The following is an 18,805-nucleotide window of genomic DNA, read 5'->3' on the forward strand; positions in this document are numbered from 1 at the left end:
TGCCCATCCCCTCTTTGGAGGCCCAGCTCTTTCAACCAGATTGAGACCAACGTCCCCTGGCCCTGGTATCCCCTTAGGCCCCTCTGGGGACACAGAAGTTTCAATGCATTGATCGCTGAAGCCATTGATGGGTTGGTTCCCCAATCTAAGAATCAGGGTTAAGATCTGACAATTACATAATTAAGATCTGGTACTTACCAGGAAGCAAGTAGCCTTTAAACATTTTTATTTTAGGGAGGGAAACATTGTCTCATCCATGCATTATTGGTTGCTTCTTGTATGGACCCTGACAGGGGATCAAACCCACAACCTTGGTGTATAGGGATGATGCTCTAACAATTGAGCTACCCTGGGGAGGGCCTGCAAGGGTCATCTTGGAAGAACCCTCACTACCTTGTCCTGAGAGCTTACCCTACACTCAGGAATAGGAATTTCTGCACAAACTTTGTATGAAGCAAAGACCTCAGCCAATCTGCAGCATCATGGAGAGGATTGGGACAGCGTAGGTACATTTTTGAGCTTGAGAGGTTGCTGTTCATGCGTTTCAGTAATGCTGGAAGCTGCTGCTAGGATCAAGTGGGAATCTTGGCAACTTAGCGGATGTGGAGCCCCAGATCCCCATTCCACCACCTATTGCTGCCATGAGAAGTTGAGTTTCTCTTGCACACCAGCCCTTAGAGTGTCTTACAGCTTTCGAAAATTTCTGCCCTGCCGAAACCGGTTTGGCTCAGTGGATAGAGCGTCGGTCTGCGGACTGAAAGGTCCCAGGTTCGATTCCGGTCAAGGGCATGTACATTGGTTGTGGGCACATCTCCGGTGGGGAGTGTGCAGGAGGCAGCTGGTCGATGTATCTCTCTCATCGATGTTTCTAGCTCTCTATCCCTCTCCCTTTCTCTCTGTGAAAAATCAATAAAATATATTAAAAAAAAAAAATTTCTGCCCTGCTAGCAGTGATTGAGTATTGACCTATGAACCAGGAGGTCATGGTTCAATTCCCGGCCAGGGCACATGCTGGGATTGGGTGCTCGATCCCCAATATATATATTTTATTGATTTCAGAGAGGAAGGGAGAGGGAGAGAGAGAGAGAAACATCAATGATTAAAGAGAATCATTGATCGACTGCCTCCTGCATGCTCCACATTGGGGATGAGCACCCAACCCGAGCATGTGCCTTGGCCAGGAATCGAACCGTGTCCTCCTGGTTCATAGGTCAATGCTCAACCACTGAGTCTCATTGGCCGGGCTAAAAATATATGTATATTTTAAAAATTTCCAACTAGGCTGTCAGGGTTGGTAAGGTTTTCCAAGAAGTGCAGCATAGTGCAGAGTAGGGATGCTATACATATTTATAGAATGAGTGAGACAGTGTATGTACAATGCCTATATTTTTAAAGATTTGATCTAAGATTTGATTTTCCTTCTGAAAACCAAATAAATTGAAGATTTAAGTAAAAACCTGAGGGCTCTCTTGGCGCATTGTACATTCTAGTACATTTTTTTTGCTCACAACCCCTTTCCCTATGTAGTAAAGTCATTAATTGTTGCAAGATTTAAAAATTTTAAAGCTGCTAGGCCAGACAGCAAAACTTCCAAAAATATTATTTTACCAGGAGGTAATGGTCTTCAAAATATAACCAAAGCCATGGCTGGGTAGTTCAGTTGGTTCGAGTGTCATCCCCATACATTAAGGTTGTGGGTTTGATTCCCAGTCAGAATACATACAAGAATTAACCAATTAATGTATCAATAAGTGGAACAACAAATAGGTTTCTCTCTCTTCCCCCTTCTTTCTCTCTCAAATCAGTAAATTTAAAAATATTTTTAAAAAATACAAACTATAGCCCTGACCGGTTTGGCTCAGTGGATAGAGCGTCAGCCTGCAGACTGAAAGGTCCCAGGTTCGATTCCAGTCAAGGGCATGTACCTTGGTTGCGGGCACATCCCCAGTAGCGGGGTGTGCAGGAGGCAGCTGATCGATGTTTCCTTCATCGATGTTTCTATCTCTATCTCCCTTCCTCTCTGTAAAACATAAAAAATCAATAAAATAGATTTAAAAAATACAAACTATACAGCAGAATCATAGTCCTATAGTTCAACTCAGTTTGAGTTAGTGAGAGCAGTTGAAAATTTTCTCAAAATTTTGGCTGGATTTTAAATTAGATGTGGGGTTTCCTTCTGTGTGCAGAATGCAAATAAAGTATTTCCAGTATGAAAGTGTTTATAAAAGTATTTCTGTAAATATATCCTCCTGGAAAATGATAAAATGGAGATTCCGGACCTCAGGAACACTATTGTAAGATGCAAAGAAATGGGAGGCCTGTATATTAAAAAAGGCTAGTAGAGGCTTAAATTTGCTCGTGTTCAACAGGACAAGTCCACTTCAGATATGTGTGCCACCAATGGACAATTTTCAGGAACAGGAACGGTTACTATGAACCAAAAGCTTCTGACAGCTTCTAATTAATTTACTAGGAACAACTTGGCTTTTCCTAGTTCTCTGAAGGCTCAAATGAAAGAGAATTCTTCCTAAGTCACAGCCTAGCAACAAAGATGAATAAAGCTAACTTTACCAATGTTGGACCCAGAAATCACTAACACTTTCTCATGCCAACTTGTTTTTAATAACCTTTATTGCCTTCTTGATTTCAATCATAGAATATACTCAATACGAAACATGAAAGTCACATAGGCACAAAAGGAAAATAGACTATATGTAATCTCCACTTTTATGAAAGTTTTCAAAGTTGGATAATACAATGAACAATGTAAGTCCCAACTAGATTCTATGTTAATTTTGCTTTTTTTCTTCCTGTATTATATATTTTGCTCAGCCATGTAAAAGTTGTATTACAGAGCTTCATCCCTAATATTTCAAAAATCAGGACAGTCCTACACAAGATTATCATATCTAAGAAAATAATTCCACCATCACCTAATTTATTTCATTTTAAAATTTCCAATTATCACAAGAATAGTTATAGCCATTTATTTTGCACTTGAATTCTAGTATGATCCACATTGTGTACTGGTCCGATCGTTTGCTCATGTTAATGGGTTTCTCTAACCCCTCTGTTTCCAGTCAGCTGGAAACTACGTCTAGATACTGGGTTAGATTCGGGCTTTTCTTTTTTTGCCTAGGTGCTATTGTTTTTCTTCAGGAAGTTATGTATCAGGTTGTCCCATTCGTGATGCCGGGTTTGACCACTTGATTGTGGTAGTGACAGGCATCCGTCCATTGTCAAGACTTGCCTTTTGCAAGTTATCTGTATAGCATTTGAGCACTGAGTGAAGATTCTTTTACTAAAGGTTTTGGCATCCACTGATCTTTGCTTGATCGGTTATTTCATTAAGGGTCAGACACTATTAAAACAGTGAATCTTTGTGGTAGAATGAAGAATTCTTTCCCTTAAGCCTTCAGTAATGCAGACTGACCTTTGGGGCCATGGACTTGTTGGGTAAACTTCAGTCGCCAGACTGCTCCCCATGAGGCTGGGAGATGTTGTCAGGTGTATTTCAGGTTGGAGTCCTGCTCCCAGCTTCACCACTGAGAAGACAATTCCCCTGGGAAAACCACAAATACAAGGCCAGACCAACGTGTCTCCATACTCTAGGGAAGTAGAGGCAGCCTGGATTTGCTAAGTCTAATTGAGTAAGACTCCTAGTCAGATCTGCCTTAATGATAAACACTGACTTTAAGAGGTTGAAAATTAACAGAAACTACTGAAGAGAATAGAGTTGTTGAAAAAATGAAAGCCATTGCTGTCAAAACATAAACACACTTCTACAGATCAAATTGGCAATTCTTGCCATGTACCTTCAATTAAGAAAAGAACATATACAAAATGGACACTGTCAAAATCGTGTCTAAATAGGCAGGTCAAGGTTGTAAAGAATGAAGATAATTTCAAAACGCAAATGTCTGTTTTTCAGAATTCAAAATAGAACATGATTTTCAGTGTCCAGTTAACCAAAAATTATTGAGATCTGATATTCCAGGATATTTTTTTATGTTACATAGTTACATGTAATTTTGAAACTCTTTCTGGAGGAAAATAAAACTCCTAAAAACCTAAAAGCGAAGTGAAGCCCACGGGCTCCCAGCCTGCTTGCAGTTGCCTCCAGCTTGCAGACGGCTGGAAGTCAGTTCTTCTGGGAGGCGTCAAGCAGCTTGTTCCCGAGGGCTGTCTGGTTCAGTATGACTTTTCTGAAGGCTTTAATTACATGCTGAGTTTACAAATGATACAAAACAAGGTTTAAGAATTAACCTGGGTGGCAAATAAGATTACACAAAGTGAGATAATACAATAAATTATCAGTTTGAAATTTAGTTGACTGTGGCAAAAAACCCCAAAGGCAGAGATAGAGAATGGGTCAACAGCCTCCGGGGTTTCTGTTATCTGAAAACTCAAGGCACATCTGTGTGAGGAGAGTACCCTAACAGCCCTCTGGGGTCTAGGCAGATGGGCGTGTTGATCCATCTGGAGCAGATATGGCCCTATCTATAGGCTGGAGTTAGGCCCAAAATGAATAGTAAATATACTCAAGGAGGACTGATGAAGTGGGGAACAATCCAGAGAAGACTGCGGAATACAGGAGAGACTCTGGCCGTCTGAAATCTCAAATCCAAGGCTCTAAGTTACAAGAGCTGGCCAAAGATAACTGAAATATTCTCAATAAAAGGCCAACTGTTTACAATCCAAATTTAATAAGCACCACCACCATTAAAAACTTTATTTTAGAAAGTACTCATTTATGGCAAACAGTGGAGATCTTTTAACCTTCATATCCAACACAAGTTAATTTTTTAAAAGAAAGGATTTACCATTCCTGCAGAAAATACAATGAATAAACCCAACAAGGCAGCAGATACTGTGCAGGCATGTACAACAAGTATGCAGAGGCCATTTTTATTTGGTCCATTAAGTGTAGTATAGTTGTATTTGAGTTTTACAAAACATCAAATATAAATAACCTGAAACTGTAACAATACACAAAAATTGGCTTCTTACACAGACATACCAGGCAGTACAAGCTGAAAACTTGAGTAAATTAACATTGTTTTACATCAATATACATAGTGCCAGTTCATATTTAAAAACAAGTTTCAATACAGCACTTGATACCTTTTTTAAATCTGTTTGTCAAGAGTATGAAAATGGTTAGATCTAGGCTAAAAATAATTCTTTTTCTAACCAAAAATAAAGGCATAATATTTATAACCAGGTATCAACTTTACTAAACCACAATATTTTAAACTATTAAATGATACCTAAGAATATTTACATTAAAAAGGCAACATGCATTGTGTTGTTTCTTCTCATGACTAGTTATACAAACGCTTTGTTCAGAGGGTTTTAAAACTATATTCCTACTTCCATACAGCATTCCACAATGTGTCTGATAGTTCTAGCAAAATGAGTGCTTTCAAAGGGAGCAGAATCATCTTCAAGTCACTGGGCTCAACTTTTCCCCTTTGGAACAAAGGACGCTGGGTGATCCATGCAGTCAGAGAGTTCTGTTGGAGGCACTGCTGTTCAATCTAACGCTATAATATCATCAAGCTCTTTTGTCTGTTCTGTGCGTGACCTCTTTGTACTGATACTCTCTTTCTCATCCAACTTCCTCTTGCGACTTCTCTCTTCTGCATTGATGTCAGCATCATTTGAAGGACCTTCTTCATCTGAATCAACTATGAGCACATCGTCTTGCTCTTGTGCTTATTTCAGAAAATAATAAAAGAAAAATGGTTAAAAGTGTAGGAATTACTAGTGGTTCATTAATATATTCATATAAGTGAAAAGCTAACTCTTCTGATATACACCAGACTTAAGAAAGGCTACCCTTAGGAACCTTCACTTTATACATCACGTATTTCTATACTGCCTTAATGTTTTCTGTAACAAGTACCTATTTCTTTTCTGATCAAAACAAAAAATTATAACAAGTGTGATATAACTCATAAATTACTACAGTTCCTTATTTCTATTTCTCCAACAGAAAAGGGAGGGTAAAAATCCTAATACTGTGATAGTGGTAAACAACAACAACACAACAACAACAACAAGAACAACATATACACAGCACTTACAATGTGCCAGGAACTGTTCTGAGCACTTTGCAAATAACAACTCATTTAATCATCACAACAACCCTATAAAGAAGATAACATTATTATCCGTTTTCCAGAAAAGAAACTAAGGTACAAAGAGGTTGACTTGCCCAAGGTCAATAGTAGAGGATGAGGTCAGGATACAAACCCATGCAGTGGGGGCTTTATAGTGCATGCTTTTTAACTTTACACCACAGTTGGTTTTGTGCCCCACCCAACAAATCAAAGGCAGAGTACCTATCTTACTTATTGCTACAGCCTCCAAGACCTACTCACAGAGGATCAATCAATCCACATTTCAAATTATGATTTTTAAAAACTACTTTAGTCCCTTCCTCAAAGGATGATGGGCCTATTTTCAAAGAAAGGTCATGAACCCATGGCCCACAAGTGGGCCAAACTATAGATAGTCTCAAAGACCATCTTTAAAACTCACTGAACATCAGAACCTAGAACATACTCCAAAGAACAACAAAGACCCAGGGTCAAATAAATGAAAACAAAAGTATAAAAATCGGTACCTTTTTTTTTCCTGACTTAAAGAATGAAGAGGGGTGTGTGTGGGGAGGGGTAATAGACATCCAAATCCAGCACAGTCGAGTATAAGCACCAGCACTGAAAACCCAGCAAACAGGGCCTCTGATGCACTTTTCCCAGTCATACTGGTTCTGAGAAAACTGTGAAATGCTATTAATTCTGTACTCAGCAAGCATCTGCTCACTCCAAAGTCAGATGTACTGATCTGTCATCTCTAAATAAAACAGATGCAAAATCCAAAACTACTACTACTAAGAATGAATGGTCTTTATTATCTAGTAGAAAACTCACATGTCCAAATGTAAAAAGCCACTAACAAAAAGTAACACAATGTTTCTATTTTCAGCAAGAAAAAAATGGCTTCATACACTCCAAACTCCATTAAAATAATCAATGCCAGCCCCTAACCGGTTTAGCTCAGTGGAAAGTGTCGGCCTAGGGACTGAAGGGTCCTGGGTTCAATTCTGGGCAAGGGCATGTACCTAGGTTGCAGGCTCGCTGTGTGATGTCTCTCTCTCTCCCCCTTCCACTCTCTAAAAACCAATGGAAAAATATCCTCAGGTGAGGATTAACAACAAAATCAATGCTAAACCAACACATACTTCTAGTAGTCCTATGGATTTCTACTTTGTTGTCAACTAGAGGCCTGGTGTACAAAATGCGTGCACAGGGAGCCCCCTCAGCCCAGCCTGCACCTTCTCCAATCCAGGACCCCTTTGGGGGATGGCCGACTGCCGGTTTAGGCCCAATGCCATGGATTGGCCTTAAACTGGCAGTCAGACATTGCTCTCACAATTCTGGACCACTGGCTCCTAATTGCTCACCTGCCTGCCTGCCTGCCTGGTCGCCCCTAACTGCCCCTCCCCCTCAATCCCTGCCGGCCTGAACGCCCCTAACTGCCTCTACCCCTATCCCCCGCCAGCCTGGTCACCCCCAACTGTCCCCCCCGCTGGCCTGGTCGCCCCATGCAGCCTGCTATTCAGTCATTTGGTCGTCCCTCACTAACCACCCCCCAGCCTGGTCGTAGGCAGCCATCTTGTGAGGGTCAATTTGCATATTACCTCTTTATTATATAGAATGTTTATGAAATAATCATAATTTGTTTCTATATAGCCTTGCCTGTTGGTTGGGTAATTAACAACCTGCTGGCTGGGACCATGACTCACCTGTGGATGTCGAAGGCTGAGCTCCATCATCACTGCCATTGGTTATGCTTTTGGCAGCATCTTCAGCTTGTTTGGGCCCCACTTTTTCTGGGGCATCACCAACAACTTCAAATTCCACATCCTTTCCTAGGTCTTCACTGTAAAAGAACCACACACTATAAAAATAGACCAGCACTACAACTATTTACAAAAGCAAGGACACACCAGAAGAGATACTGCTCCTGTTTGAAGGGTAGGCTATATACACACCAAATATTTGAATTCTGGTTTTCTTTCAAAGAGCTAAAATAAAAAAACAAGACTATACATAACAGATTTTTGTGACAATTCCAAACTCTCTAATTCAAATTGTAAATACCACTACATCTTCAAATAGGCGCAGGGTAGTTTGTTTGTTTTTGATGTTAAATAACTTTTATTGCTAAAGCAGAAAATTGAGTCTAATACTCTATGGCCCAATGTAACTTGTTGGCATTATTTCTTCAGCTACTATGCGAGAAGATTCTACACTAGACTGACTCTGATCTTGACCAAAGTAATTTGGTGTTTTAGGAGTAGGGTACATGGTTCCCCCATCTTTACAGGCAGCACCCTGCTTTTGTAATGAGTTCCCAAAAACATGTACACAAGCACACCACTGACATCCAATTGGTGACTAATTGAGGCTAGAGCTCATTCCCAGCATTATCTTTGCTCAACTGTCTGACTTTGTGAAACATACTTATTACTAACTAGAGGCCCGGTGCACAAAATCTGTGCATGGGGTATGGGGGGAGTCCCTTAGTCAGGCCTGCACCCTCTTGCAATCCGGGACACCTCTCTCGCAATCTGGGATGGCTGGCTCCTAACCACTTGCCTGCCTGCTTGATCGCCCTTAACTGCCTCTACCTCGGCCCCTGCCACCATGGCTTTGTCAGGAAGGACATCTGGAAGGTCATTCAGCTGTCCGGTCTAATTAGCATATCACGCTTTTATTATTATAGATAACTCACATTCAGTCTTTCCTGTCATTTAATGCTTTTTATAAACCAAATATATAAAATACAATGTTCTTCAAACTATACAAGTTGTATGTTTGTACAGAGAAGGCAATACTGGCAAAAATAACTGGACAAAACTGTTGGTTAGCTGGTACCCAAAAGTCCTAAGTCAAGATGCAGTTTAGGGGTATTAATGAGCATGTAAAAAACTGCATCTTAAAAACAAACAAACAAACAAACAAAAAAACTGCATCTTGTGAGGACCATCTATATTTAATTGTTATATATACACAAATATTCTATAATGCAAACATTATGAATGCTTATGATAAAGGACGTAAAATCAAAATTTAAGAAATATATATGTGACCCAGGAATCTATACAAGATTAATTTTAATATTTTCTTGTATTGTTACAGACGACAAATAAAATATTTCTTCCATTCTTCTAATGAGTCTTTAAAAAGAATAGAATTTTTATTCTAGTTCAATTATCAAAATGAACTTACCTCTGATTATAACTATTCAAACGCCTGGATTTCTACCCTCATTCTCATCAGGCATCATCAGCAACAGTTACCCTTAAACATTTTTTGTCTACTCCTTTTATTTCTGAATACCCAAATTTTTCTGTCAGTCAAACCTCAGGGAATTTAGGGCCAACTTGAACAGAACAAATGTACTGTGCAGTTTCAAATGAATATTAGGGTTTAAGGGTAAGAAAACATATTTCCCCATTTACTATATCTTAAGTGTATATATTAAAATAATTTCTTACATTTAAAATATTAATAGTTCCTACCTATGAAGGATGTTGATCAATAAAGTGTAGTCCTGAAGAAAGTCATCTGCTTGAAGCCGGCTCCCATTTCTAATTCCAAATTCTGACAACTTCTTGTGATTATTAGCTAGGAAATTTTAAAGAAATTTAGATACATTAATTATATTTCCATGGAGCAGTCACGTCAATTTAAAAAAGGTTAACACTCACCCTAAGCTGAATTGTGCCCCCCAATTCTTATGTTGAAGCACTAACCCCAGGACTTCAGAATGTGGCTCTATTTGGATAGTGCTTTTTAAGGTGATTAAAAGGAGGCTGTTAGGGTAGGCCCTGATCCAATCTAACTGGTATCCTTATGAGAAGCCAAGGAGAGAAACCTCAGGAGAAAACATACCTGTTGCCACTTTAAGTCCCATAGCCCCAAAAATATGAGAAAATAAATTTCTGTTATTTAAGTCACCCTATCTGTGTATTTTGATATGGCAGCCCTAGCAAACTAATCCATTAAAATATTAGACACTTAGGAATTCATCCTTGAATACTCAACTACTAAAACTACTTCAAAGGCACCAGAGATTCTGAAAATTTCTCCTATTCAAACCAAATTAATCTGGAGTCCTGAGGAGTCAAAGACAACCTTTAGGGTTGCACAAAATATATTCTTTATTGAAGAGGGGGGGGGGGGGCGAAGGAGAGAGAGAGAGAGAGAAAGAGAGGGGGACAGGGAGAGAGATATCAATTTGTTGTTTCACTTATTTATGCATTTATGGATGCATCTTGTATATGCCTTGACTGAGATTGAAACCACAACCTTGGTGTGTCGTCATGATGCTCTAACCAACTAAGTTACCTGGCCAGGTCCCCAAATATATTCTATGTTGCAAACAGGATATCCATGACAAAACTTTTTAGCAAATTTTACAATTCAGAAGTATAAGAAAATTTTAAATAAAAATTTTATTTCTCAACATCAGCATTTCTCAATGAAGAGCTAGTGGGGCCTCCCAAAAATAAACATTCCAACTTAGTTCTATCTTCCACATGTCTTTTCTGCTGCCTCTGAATATCCCTAGTAGGCAGAACATGCTTAGCACCCAGTTAGCACTCAACAGACCTTCGCTACATGGATGTAAATACTCCAATGAAGAACAATCCCTCCAACCAAACTTTTGGTGTCACCCATTCTAGAGTCTTTCTGCCTTACTTATGCTTTCTCTCCTGCATGTTCAAATGCTCCTCTCTCTGACCTGTAAAAGCATGGAAGTTTCATCTACAAAACTGCTTCCTCTACAGCATAGGGCAGTGGTCGGCAAACTGCGGCTCCCGAGCCACATGCGTCTCTTTGGCCCCTTGAGTGTGGCTCTTCTACAAAATACCACGTGTGGGCGCGCACGTACAGTGCGATTGAAACTTCGTGGCCCATGCGCAGAAGTCAGTTTTCGGCTCTCAAAAGAAATTTCAATCGTTGTACTGTTGATATTTGGCTCTGTTGACTAATGAGTTTGCCGACCACTGGCATAGGGAATTAGTCAATAATATTGTAATAGCTACATTTGGTGTCAGGAGGGTACTAGACTTATGGGGGTGATCACTTTGTAAATTATGTAATTGTCTAACCACTATGCTATACACATGAAACTAATATAATATTGTATGTAAACTGCAATCCTTACCTGAGAATATTTATTCCACTGATTTTAAGAGAGAGTGGAATAGAAGGGGGGAGAGAGAAACATCCATGTAAGAGAGACACATCCATTGGCTGTCTCTGGAATGCGTCCCAACAGGGTATCAAACCTGCAACCCAGGTAAGTGCTCTTTGACCGGGAATCAAACCCAAGAGGCTGACACTCTAACCACTGAGACAAACTGATCAGTGCTAAACATTTTTTAAAATAAAGTCTTAAGGAAAGTAAAACCCTGCTTCCTCATCCTGCTCCCTATATACACTCCCTGCTTGCTACACTCAGTCCATTTTATTGAGTATTTGTTTGTGAGGGGCCCAGACTGTATAGCACCTGCTGATCTATATCCACAGTGCCTGACACAACTGAGTAAACTACATTTTAAGTTCTAGTTGTCATGTTTAACTTTATGTAATTTCTTTCCTTAGTCTTTATTTCTTTCACTTCTTAAGAAGGAAAATGCTTTAGGAAGTATTTCCCTACCTAGACTTTGAAACCCAGAAACTACTGACAGTTTCTAGTTCTCTCACAATTTTTTTTTTCTTATTTTAACTTTCCAATGTATCTGGAATGTCTTCAGAAAACCATAGTTCCCTCCCATCCTTCCATCCCAAAACCTTTCACACACTCCCCCCCACTCTCTACAAACTCCTCAAACCCAACACATTCAAAAGGGAACAGTCACTGTGCACTCTAACCTGTTATTAGCATTATCTGTAAAGCTGGAGTCCTGGCAACAGTCCTGTAACAATGCTGCTCTTCTTCACCTGTGCCCTAAATTCTGACCTTGCAAATCTCAAGTCTTGTCATCTGCTTCTATCTTACTAAAAATCCTTCACTCCCGGCTCCTGCCTCCACTCTCACACCCTTAATTTACCCTTTGCAAAATCATACTAAAAGTAACCACATTACCTCACCTCTTAAACCCTGGTTGGGGTGGGAGGGGTGGTGGTGGTGGAGACAAAGACACATTACATGTAGCCAGAGAAAGTCCTCCAGTGCACCTCCATGAACCAGCACTGCCACCCCACAGCACCCCAACTTCCAGTAAAACAAAAGAACTGGCCATTCTGAAAGCCTTTTCTATTGTTCTATAAGTCATGCCTTTGTAGAAGCTGCTCATTCTGCGCAAATGCAGACAATCGCTTCTCTGCCCAGAGGGTCCTTACTTCTTCAAGAACTGGTCCAAGAGTCCTTTCTCCTGTGACCTCCCTTTGAATTTCCCTTCACAAAGTTTCAATTCATATACTCTTTCCACAGTATTTCTTAGACTGTACGAAATCCACTAGTTGAAAATTTCTCCTCTTCTTCCAGGCTACAAAGTAATTCAAACCAGAGACTACTGTCACACTCTTCCTTGAATTATGAATACCTATGACTGTGCCTTTTATTATCCTACATAATAAAAGCCTAATATGCCAAGTGTCTAGTTGTCCAGTCATCCATTCAACCAATCAAAGCATAATATGCTAGGATATGCTAAGTCCACTCAACTGCTCACTATGACGTGCACTGACCACCAGGGGGCAGACAGCTGACCGGTCAACCAGTCGTTATGATGTACACTGACCACCAGGGGGTAGATGCTTCGACTGGTAGGTTAACCTGCTGCTGGGGACTGAACGAGATGGGCTGGACATGCCCTGGAGCCCTCCCACAGTCCCTCCCCGGCTGGCCAACCTCCCATGTCCCTACCTGGCCTGGCCTGTGCCCTCTCACAATCCAGGACCCCTCAGAGGATGTCTGAGAGCTGATTTCTGCCTGATTCCACAGGCCAGGCTGAGGGACCCCATTGGTGCACGAATTCGTGCACTGGGCATCTAGTGATATATATATAGGACTACACATGTATTTGAGTAAATGCCATCTCATCCTCAGCAGCACATGTATTTTGTGGAGAAGGGCCACATGTAAGCCACTGAGATTCTAGACCAGTTTCTATTTTTAAGGACCTAGAATTGAATTTGAAAGGAACTAAGAGAACAGTGTATAGTCATGAATAAATTTATTTTATTTTAATTAATTAATTAATTAAGACAGCTGTCTAGAATGGGGCCTAAACATTCAACTAGACTCTGAAAATAGACTATTACCCAGCCAAAACATGGCCTCCAAATGGCCCCCAATTACTCATGACCTTAAAAGCCCAAACAATTTGACAAGTAACTACAGTCAAGAAGAATCCCGACACTAAGTTTTAATTTAAAGAAAACTTAACATCCCCATCAGGATCTGACAAAGTGTACTGAATAACCAGTGAAGAAATGGGTAAGTAAATAAGTCAATATAGAAAAGAACAATGTCCCTAGATTTTCAAAGCAATGGTATACTGACAAAATCTGAAATATGAAGAAATCAACTAAAATGATAACCCAAGAGATTGAGATGCCAAAGTGACAGAAGAGAACTGTTCTGTTAAGTCCAACCAGACTGACTACTGTAGGCTAAAGGAGGCATAACCAGAACCAATCAGAAAGCTTAAACAGAATCAAATACATTGAACCTTATATAACAAATGCAGTAACAAAAGCGACAGCCTTTTTGAACATAAAAATAAAGTCTAGCCCTAGCAACTTTGGTTCAGTGGATAGAGCATCGGCCTGCAGACTGAAGGGTCCTGGGTTCGATTCCAGTCAAGGGCACATACCTCAGTTGGGGGCTCAATCCTTGCCCTTGGTCCGGGCGCGTATGGGAGGAAAACAATCAATGCGACTCTCTCACACTGATGTGCCCCCCGCCACCCCCTTCACTCTCTCTAAAAATCAATGAAAAAAATAGCCCTAACCGGTTTGGCTCGGTGGCTGGAGCATTGGCCTGCGGATTGAAAGGTCCTGGGTTCGATTCCGGTCAAGGGCATGTACCTTGCTTGCGGGCACATCCCCAGTGGGAAGTGTGCAGGAGGCAGCTGATCGATGTTTCTCTCTCATCAATGTTTCCAACTCTCTATCCCTCTCCCTTCCTCTCTGTAAAAAAAATAATAAAATATATTTTTTTAAAAATCAATGAAAAAATATCTTCGGGTGAGGATTAATATATATATATATATATATGTGTGTGTGTGTATATATATATATATATATATATATATATATATATATATATACACACTAAGTACTGATTTTCAGCACTACTTTCTGCTCTATAGTAGGAGCTGGATATGAACGGTTCCCCAACTCTTGGGTCAAACACCTAAAAGCCTTAGATAACCACCTACTCTGATCTAACAGCCAGAACAATTTTCTTATTACCAATTTAGCTCCAGGATCCATGATATAGGCAAGGCAGTTCCTTCGAAATGGACAAGAGCATTGAAGTCAATGTAAATGATGACTGTTTACTGGATTATTGAAAAATAGGACCTCAGACACACTGACAACCTGGAGTTCCCAAAACTGTAACTTGTGATCCCACCAAGGCAATGCCGTCTTGGGAGAGCACCTCCTTGACCACACATATTGCCTCTTTCAGCTATGACTGAGTAACATGCATAGCAAATGAACAACCTAATGTGCATTCCTTCATTTAGACATCTCCACTCAAAAGGTGAAGTGAATAAATGCAATGTATCATACCTTCTGTCTCTCCCTCTTCTGAAGATATTAGGATTGTTCCTTTCCCATCCTCGATTTGGACATCTGGTGCCACCATAGCAAATTTTTCTTTCACAATCTACAGAAGAAAAAAAAAGATTCAAAATATTGATATATGTAATTAAAGACCATGAAACATTAGTGCATGTGCATATTGTTCAGTCCTGAATGGCCAGACCCCCAGCAGACCCTTTGTTCCATAAAGGGTCTTACTTTCCCCTTCCATTGGAAAGGGGCCAAGTAGTCCTATAAGATACCTTAGGCTAGGACAAGTTGGAATGCAGTGGGAATTCACCCAATTACTTCATGCCCATGTTCCATCCTCATGTTTGACCACTGATGAAGATCAGATACAACTTCCTCCAAATGGGGGACTGAGAACTCTTTGATTGGCTCTTGGTATTTTGCCCCTTCCTGCAGATTAGATACTGAACTAGACATATAACAAAATTCCTTTTAGTCTCCATGACAACCCTGCACTGACAGATGTCTTACAGATGCAAAATTTCTCATTAACTTGATTCTCAGATGGCGTTCCCCTTCACAAATTCCATTTTGCTTTAAGTTCCAAGATGGATCAAAAGTGGTCATATTCTGTCAAATCTACAAGCTCCTAAAGGGGAGGAGAAGGGGGCGGGGCAACTTCTCTAAAAGTTTATAAAGAGTGGAATTACCTTTACACTCAAGAATGAGTAGATACAAATCATAATTATTTCATAAGAAAAAAGGTGGGGCCCTAGCTGGTTTGGCTCAGTGGACAGAATGTCAGCCTGTGGACTGAAAGGTCCCAGGTTCGATTCAAGGGCACATGCCCGGGTTGCGGACTCGACCCCCACAGTGTGGGGAGTGCAGGAGGCAGCTAATCAATGATTCTCTCTCAGCACTGATGTTTCTGTCTCTTTCTCCCTCTCCCTTCCTCTCTGAAATCAATTTTTAAAAAATTTTTTAAAAAGAACATCATTAAAATTTTTTTAAAAATATTATTAAAAAAACAAAAAGGTGGGGAAATCATCGTCTGCTGGCTAGTATTCCAAGTCCTGCCATTTTCCTATCCAAAACATAAGATCCAACCAACATACTCTGTATTTCCATTTCTTGGAGAAAGGACATTTCCTTTTAAGCAGCCTTTAGGACCATGAAGGTCTAGGAGGTGTATGTATGTAACATGATGATGGATATAATCAGAGAATAATCTGAAGTGACTCCAAAAGTGGGAAGTGATACCCATTGGGGCCATTTTTTATATGTTCCCTAATAAAAACACTAGAACCTGGGAAGCTCATGGTGGCAAGTTGGAAGCGTTCATACCAGGAAGGCAGTGGCTAGGGCAGCAGTGGTGGCAGGATTAGGAAGGCCAGGGAAGGCTGCTCCATCCTTGCACCTGGAGAGTCAGCCAGAGAGTGTGATCTAGGTGCAGCGCCACAACACTGCCCTGGCCCTGGATTTCATTCTGCAGTGGGGGGGTTCTACAAGCAGAATTCTGGTGGCTGCCGTGACTCCGGTGCATATATTATTTTTGGATTAAAAATGGCAGCGGAGTAAGTAGATGCTACACAGACACACTCCTAGGATCAAACTGGAATTACAATTAAAATACAAAAACAACAACAACAACAAAAACCATCCTAAATAATAAAGTGAAAACTAGCTGGAGAGAACCCTGATAACCAAGAATGAAAAGTGGAGACTGCATAGAGACTGACATTTGCTGTCCAGGTGATATGGCCTGGGGGGAAGACAGTAGACCCATCCTAATGGTAAACACCTTGCCCCATGGTGTGAAGTTTCTGAGGCCCATTAAGAGATTGAGAATAACAATAAGCCTCCAGGCAGAAGCAATTGCCCCACCCTACTGGCAAAACTGTCGCCATACCTGTGTACCATTGCCTGGTGGCTACACAACTCTAAATACAGTCTGCAAGCAGAGGTGGTCCCTGGAGGCTTTGAGTCTTTGCCTGATCTAATTAGTTGTAAACTGTGTTTGACACTGTCCTGTGCTAGAGATTGAAAGGCATAGTAGAGCTTACCTAATACATAGTCACAAACCCAAACAGGCACCCAAAATGAGGAGATAAGAACACCCCCAAACAAAAGAACTCTCCAGGAGAAGAGATAAATTAAATGGAGATAAGAAATTTACCTCATACAGAGTTCAGAATAATGATGGTAAAGATGCTCAACAGCATGAGAAAAGATATAGTAACTATGAAAACAGAAATAAAGACAAACATAGCACAAATAAAGAACACATTAGAAGGAATACACAGCAGATTAGGGGAAGCTGAGGATCGAATCAGTGAATTAGAAGACAGGGTAGAAAAACTTAATCAGAGAACAAACGAGAAAAAACAGGAGGACAGCTTAAGGGAGATATGGAACAGAGAAAGTGTTTGAAGAAACAATGGCAAAAAACTTCCCTAACCTGGTGAAGGAAATAGTCACACAAATTCAGGAGCCACAGAAGAGTCCCAAGCAAAAAGAACCCAAACAAGCCCATGCCCAGACACATCATAATTAAAATGCCAAAAATTAAACACAAAAGAGAGAATCTTAAAGGCAAAAAGGGAAAAGCAAACTGTTACCTACATAGGAACTCCCATAAAGCTGTCATGGCATGAAGTACTCAAGGTAATGGAAAGCAAGGATCTGAAACCAAGATTATTATATCCAGCAAGGCTATCATTCAAAATAGGCGGTCAAATAAAGAGCTTCCCAGACAAAAAAAAAAAAAAAAAAAGGCTAAAGGAGTTCATCACCACCAAGCTAGCATTACAAGACATGCTAAAGGGATTGCTGTAATGAGAAGAAGAAAGAGAAACTTAGGCATACAGAATTAAAATGTTAATAAATAAGAACCTTAAATGTAAATGGATTGAATGCTCCAATAGAAAATAGCTGAATGGATACAAAAACATGACCCAACTATCTGCTATTTACAAGAGACCCACTTCAGAACAAAAGACACACACAGGATGAGAAAAGTTTCCAAGCAAATGGGGGGGGGGGGGGTGGTGCTGGGGTACCAATACTCTTAACTGAAAAAATAGATGTCAAAATGAAGGCCATTACAAGAGACAGTAAAGAACAGTACATTATACTAAAGAGATTGTTCTAACCAGAAGATATAGCCCTGATAAACTTATATTCACCCAATATAGGAGCACCTACATATATAAAAAAAACTTCTAGAGGACTGTAAGGGAGAGATCGACAACAACAATACGGTCATAATATGGGACTTTACACCCCACTGACCTCACTGGATAGATCTTCCAGACAAAAACTTAACAAGAAAACAGTGACTCTAAAGGACACACTGGATCAGATGGGTTTAATTGACATTTATAGAACATTTTACCCCACAGCTGCAGAATATACATTCTTCTCAAGTGCACATGAATCATTCCCAAAGACAGACCACACGTCAGGACACAAAACAAATCTCTACAAGTTCATATCAAGCATCTTCTCAGATCACAGTGGAATGAAATTAGAAATCAACTACAGTAAAAATACCCCAAAATATTCGAACACATGGAGACTTAAATATCATGTTATTAAACAATGAATTCAAGAAAGAAATCAAAAACTTCCTGGAAGCAAATGAAAATTAACACACAACAAATGAAAATCTCCAGGACATAGCAAAAACAGTCCTGAGAGGGAAATTCATAGCACTATAGGCCTACCTAAAAAAAAAAAAAAGAAAAGAAAAATTAATAATAAACTACTTAACCTTTCAATTTACAGAATTAGAAAGAGAACAAGAAAAGCTCTGAGTAAGTAGAAGGATATAATAGATTAGAGCAGAAATAAATGACATAGAGACTAAAAAAACAATACAAAACAAATCTATGAAACCAAGAACTGGTTCTTTGCAAGGATAAGCAAGATTGATGGACCTTTAGCCAGACTCATCAAGAAACAAAGAGAGCCCTGGCCGGTTTGGCTCAGTG

General features: G+C 40.0%; 1 protein-coding gene across 2 annotated transcripts in view; it reads right to left on the bottom strand.

Annotated features, from left to right (window-relative positions):
* Nucleotides 1–2,613: 2,613 nt before the first annotated feature.
* UBA2 (ubiquitin like modifier activating enzyme 2) overlaps nt 2,614–18,805 on the bottom strand; it is a 53,804-nt gene continuing 37,612 nt past the window's right edge. For both annotated transcript variants that reach the window (XM_054710518.1, XM_054710519.1), the window contains 4 exons: nt 14,832–14,928; nt 9,596–9,701; nt 7,814–7,950; nt 2,614–5,717 (listed from right to left, as the gene is read on the bottom strand). In XM_054710518.1, the coding sequence (XP_054566493.1) occupies nt 5,536–5,717; nt 7,814–7,950; nt 9,596–9,701; nt 14,832–14,928 (522 nt within the window). In that variant the 3' untranslated portion in view covers nt 2,614–5,535. The remainder of the gene's footprint in view (nt 5,718–7,813; nt 7,951–9,595; nt 9,702–14,831; nt 14,929–18,805) is intronic.

Source organism: Eptesicus fuscus, chromosome 21 (genome assembly GCF_027574615.1).
Source record: "Eptesicus fuscus isolate TK198812 chromosome 21, DD_ASM_mEF_20220401, whole genome shotgun sequence".
Classification (NCBI taxonomy): Eukaryota; Metazoa; Chordata; class Mammalia; order Chiroptera; family Vespertilionidae; genus Eptesicus; species Eptesicus fuscus.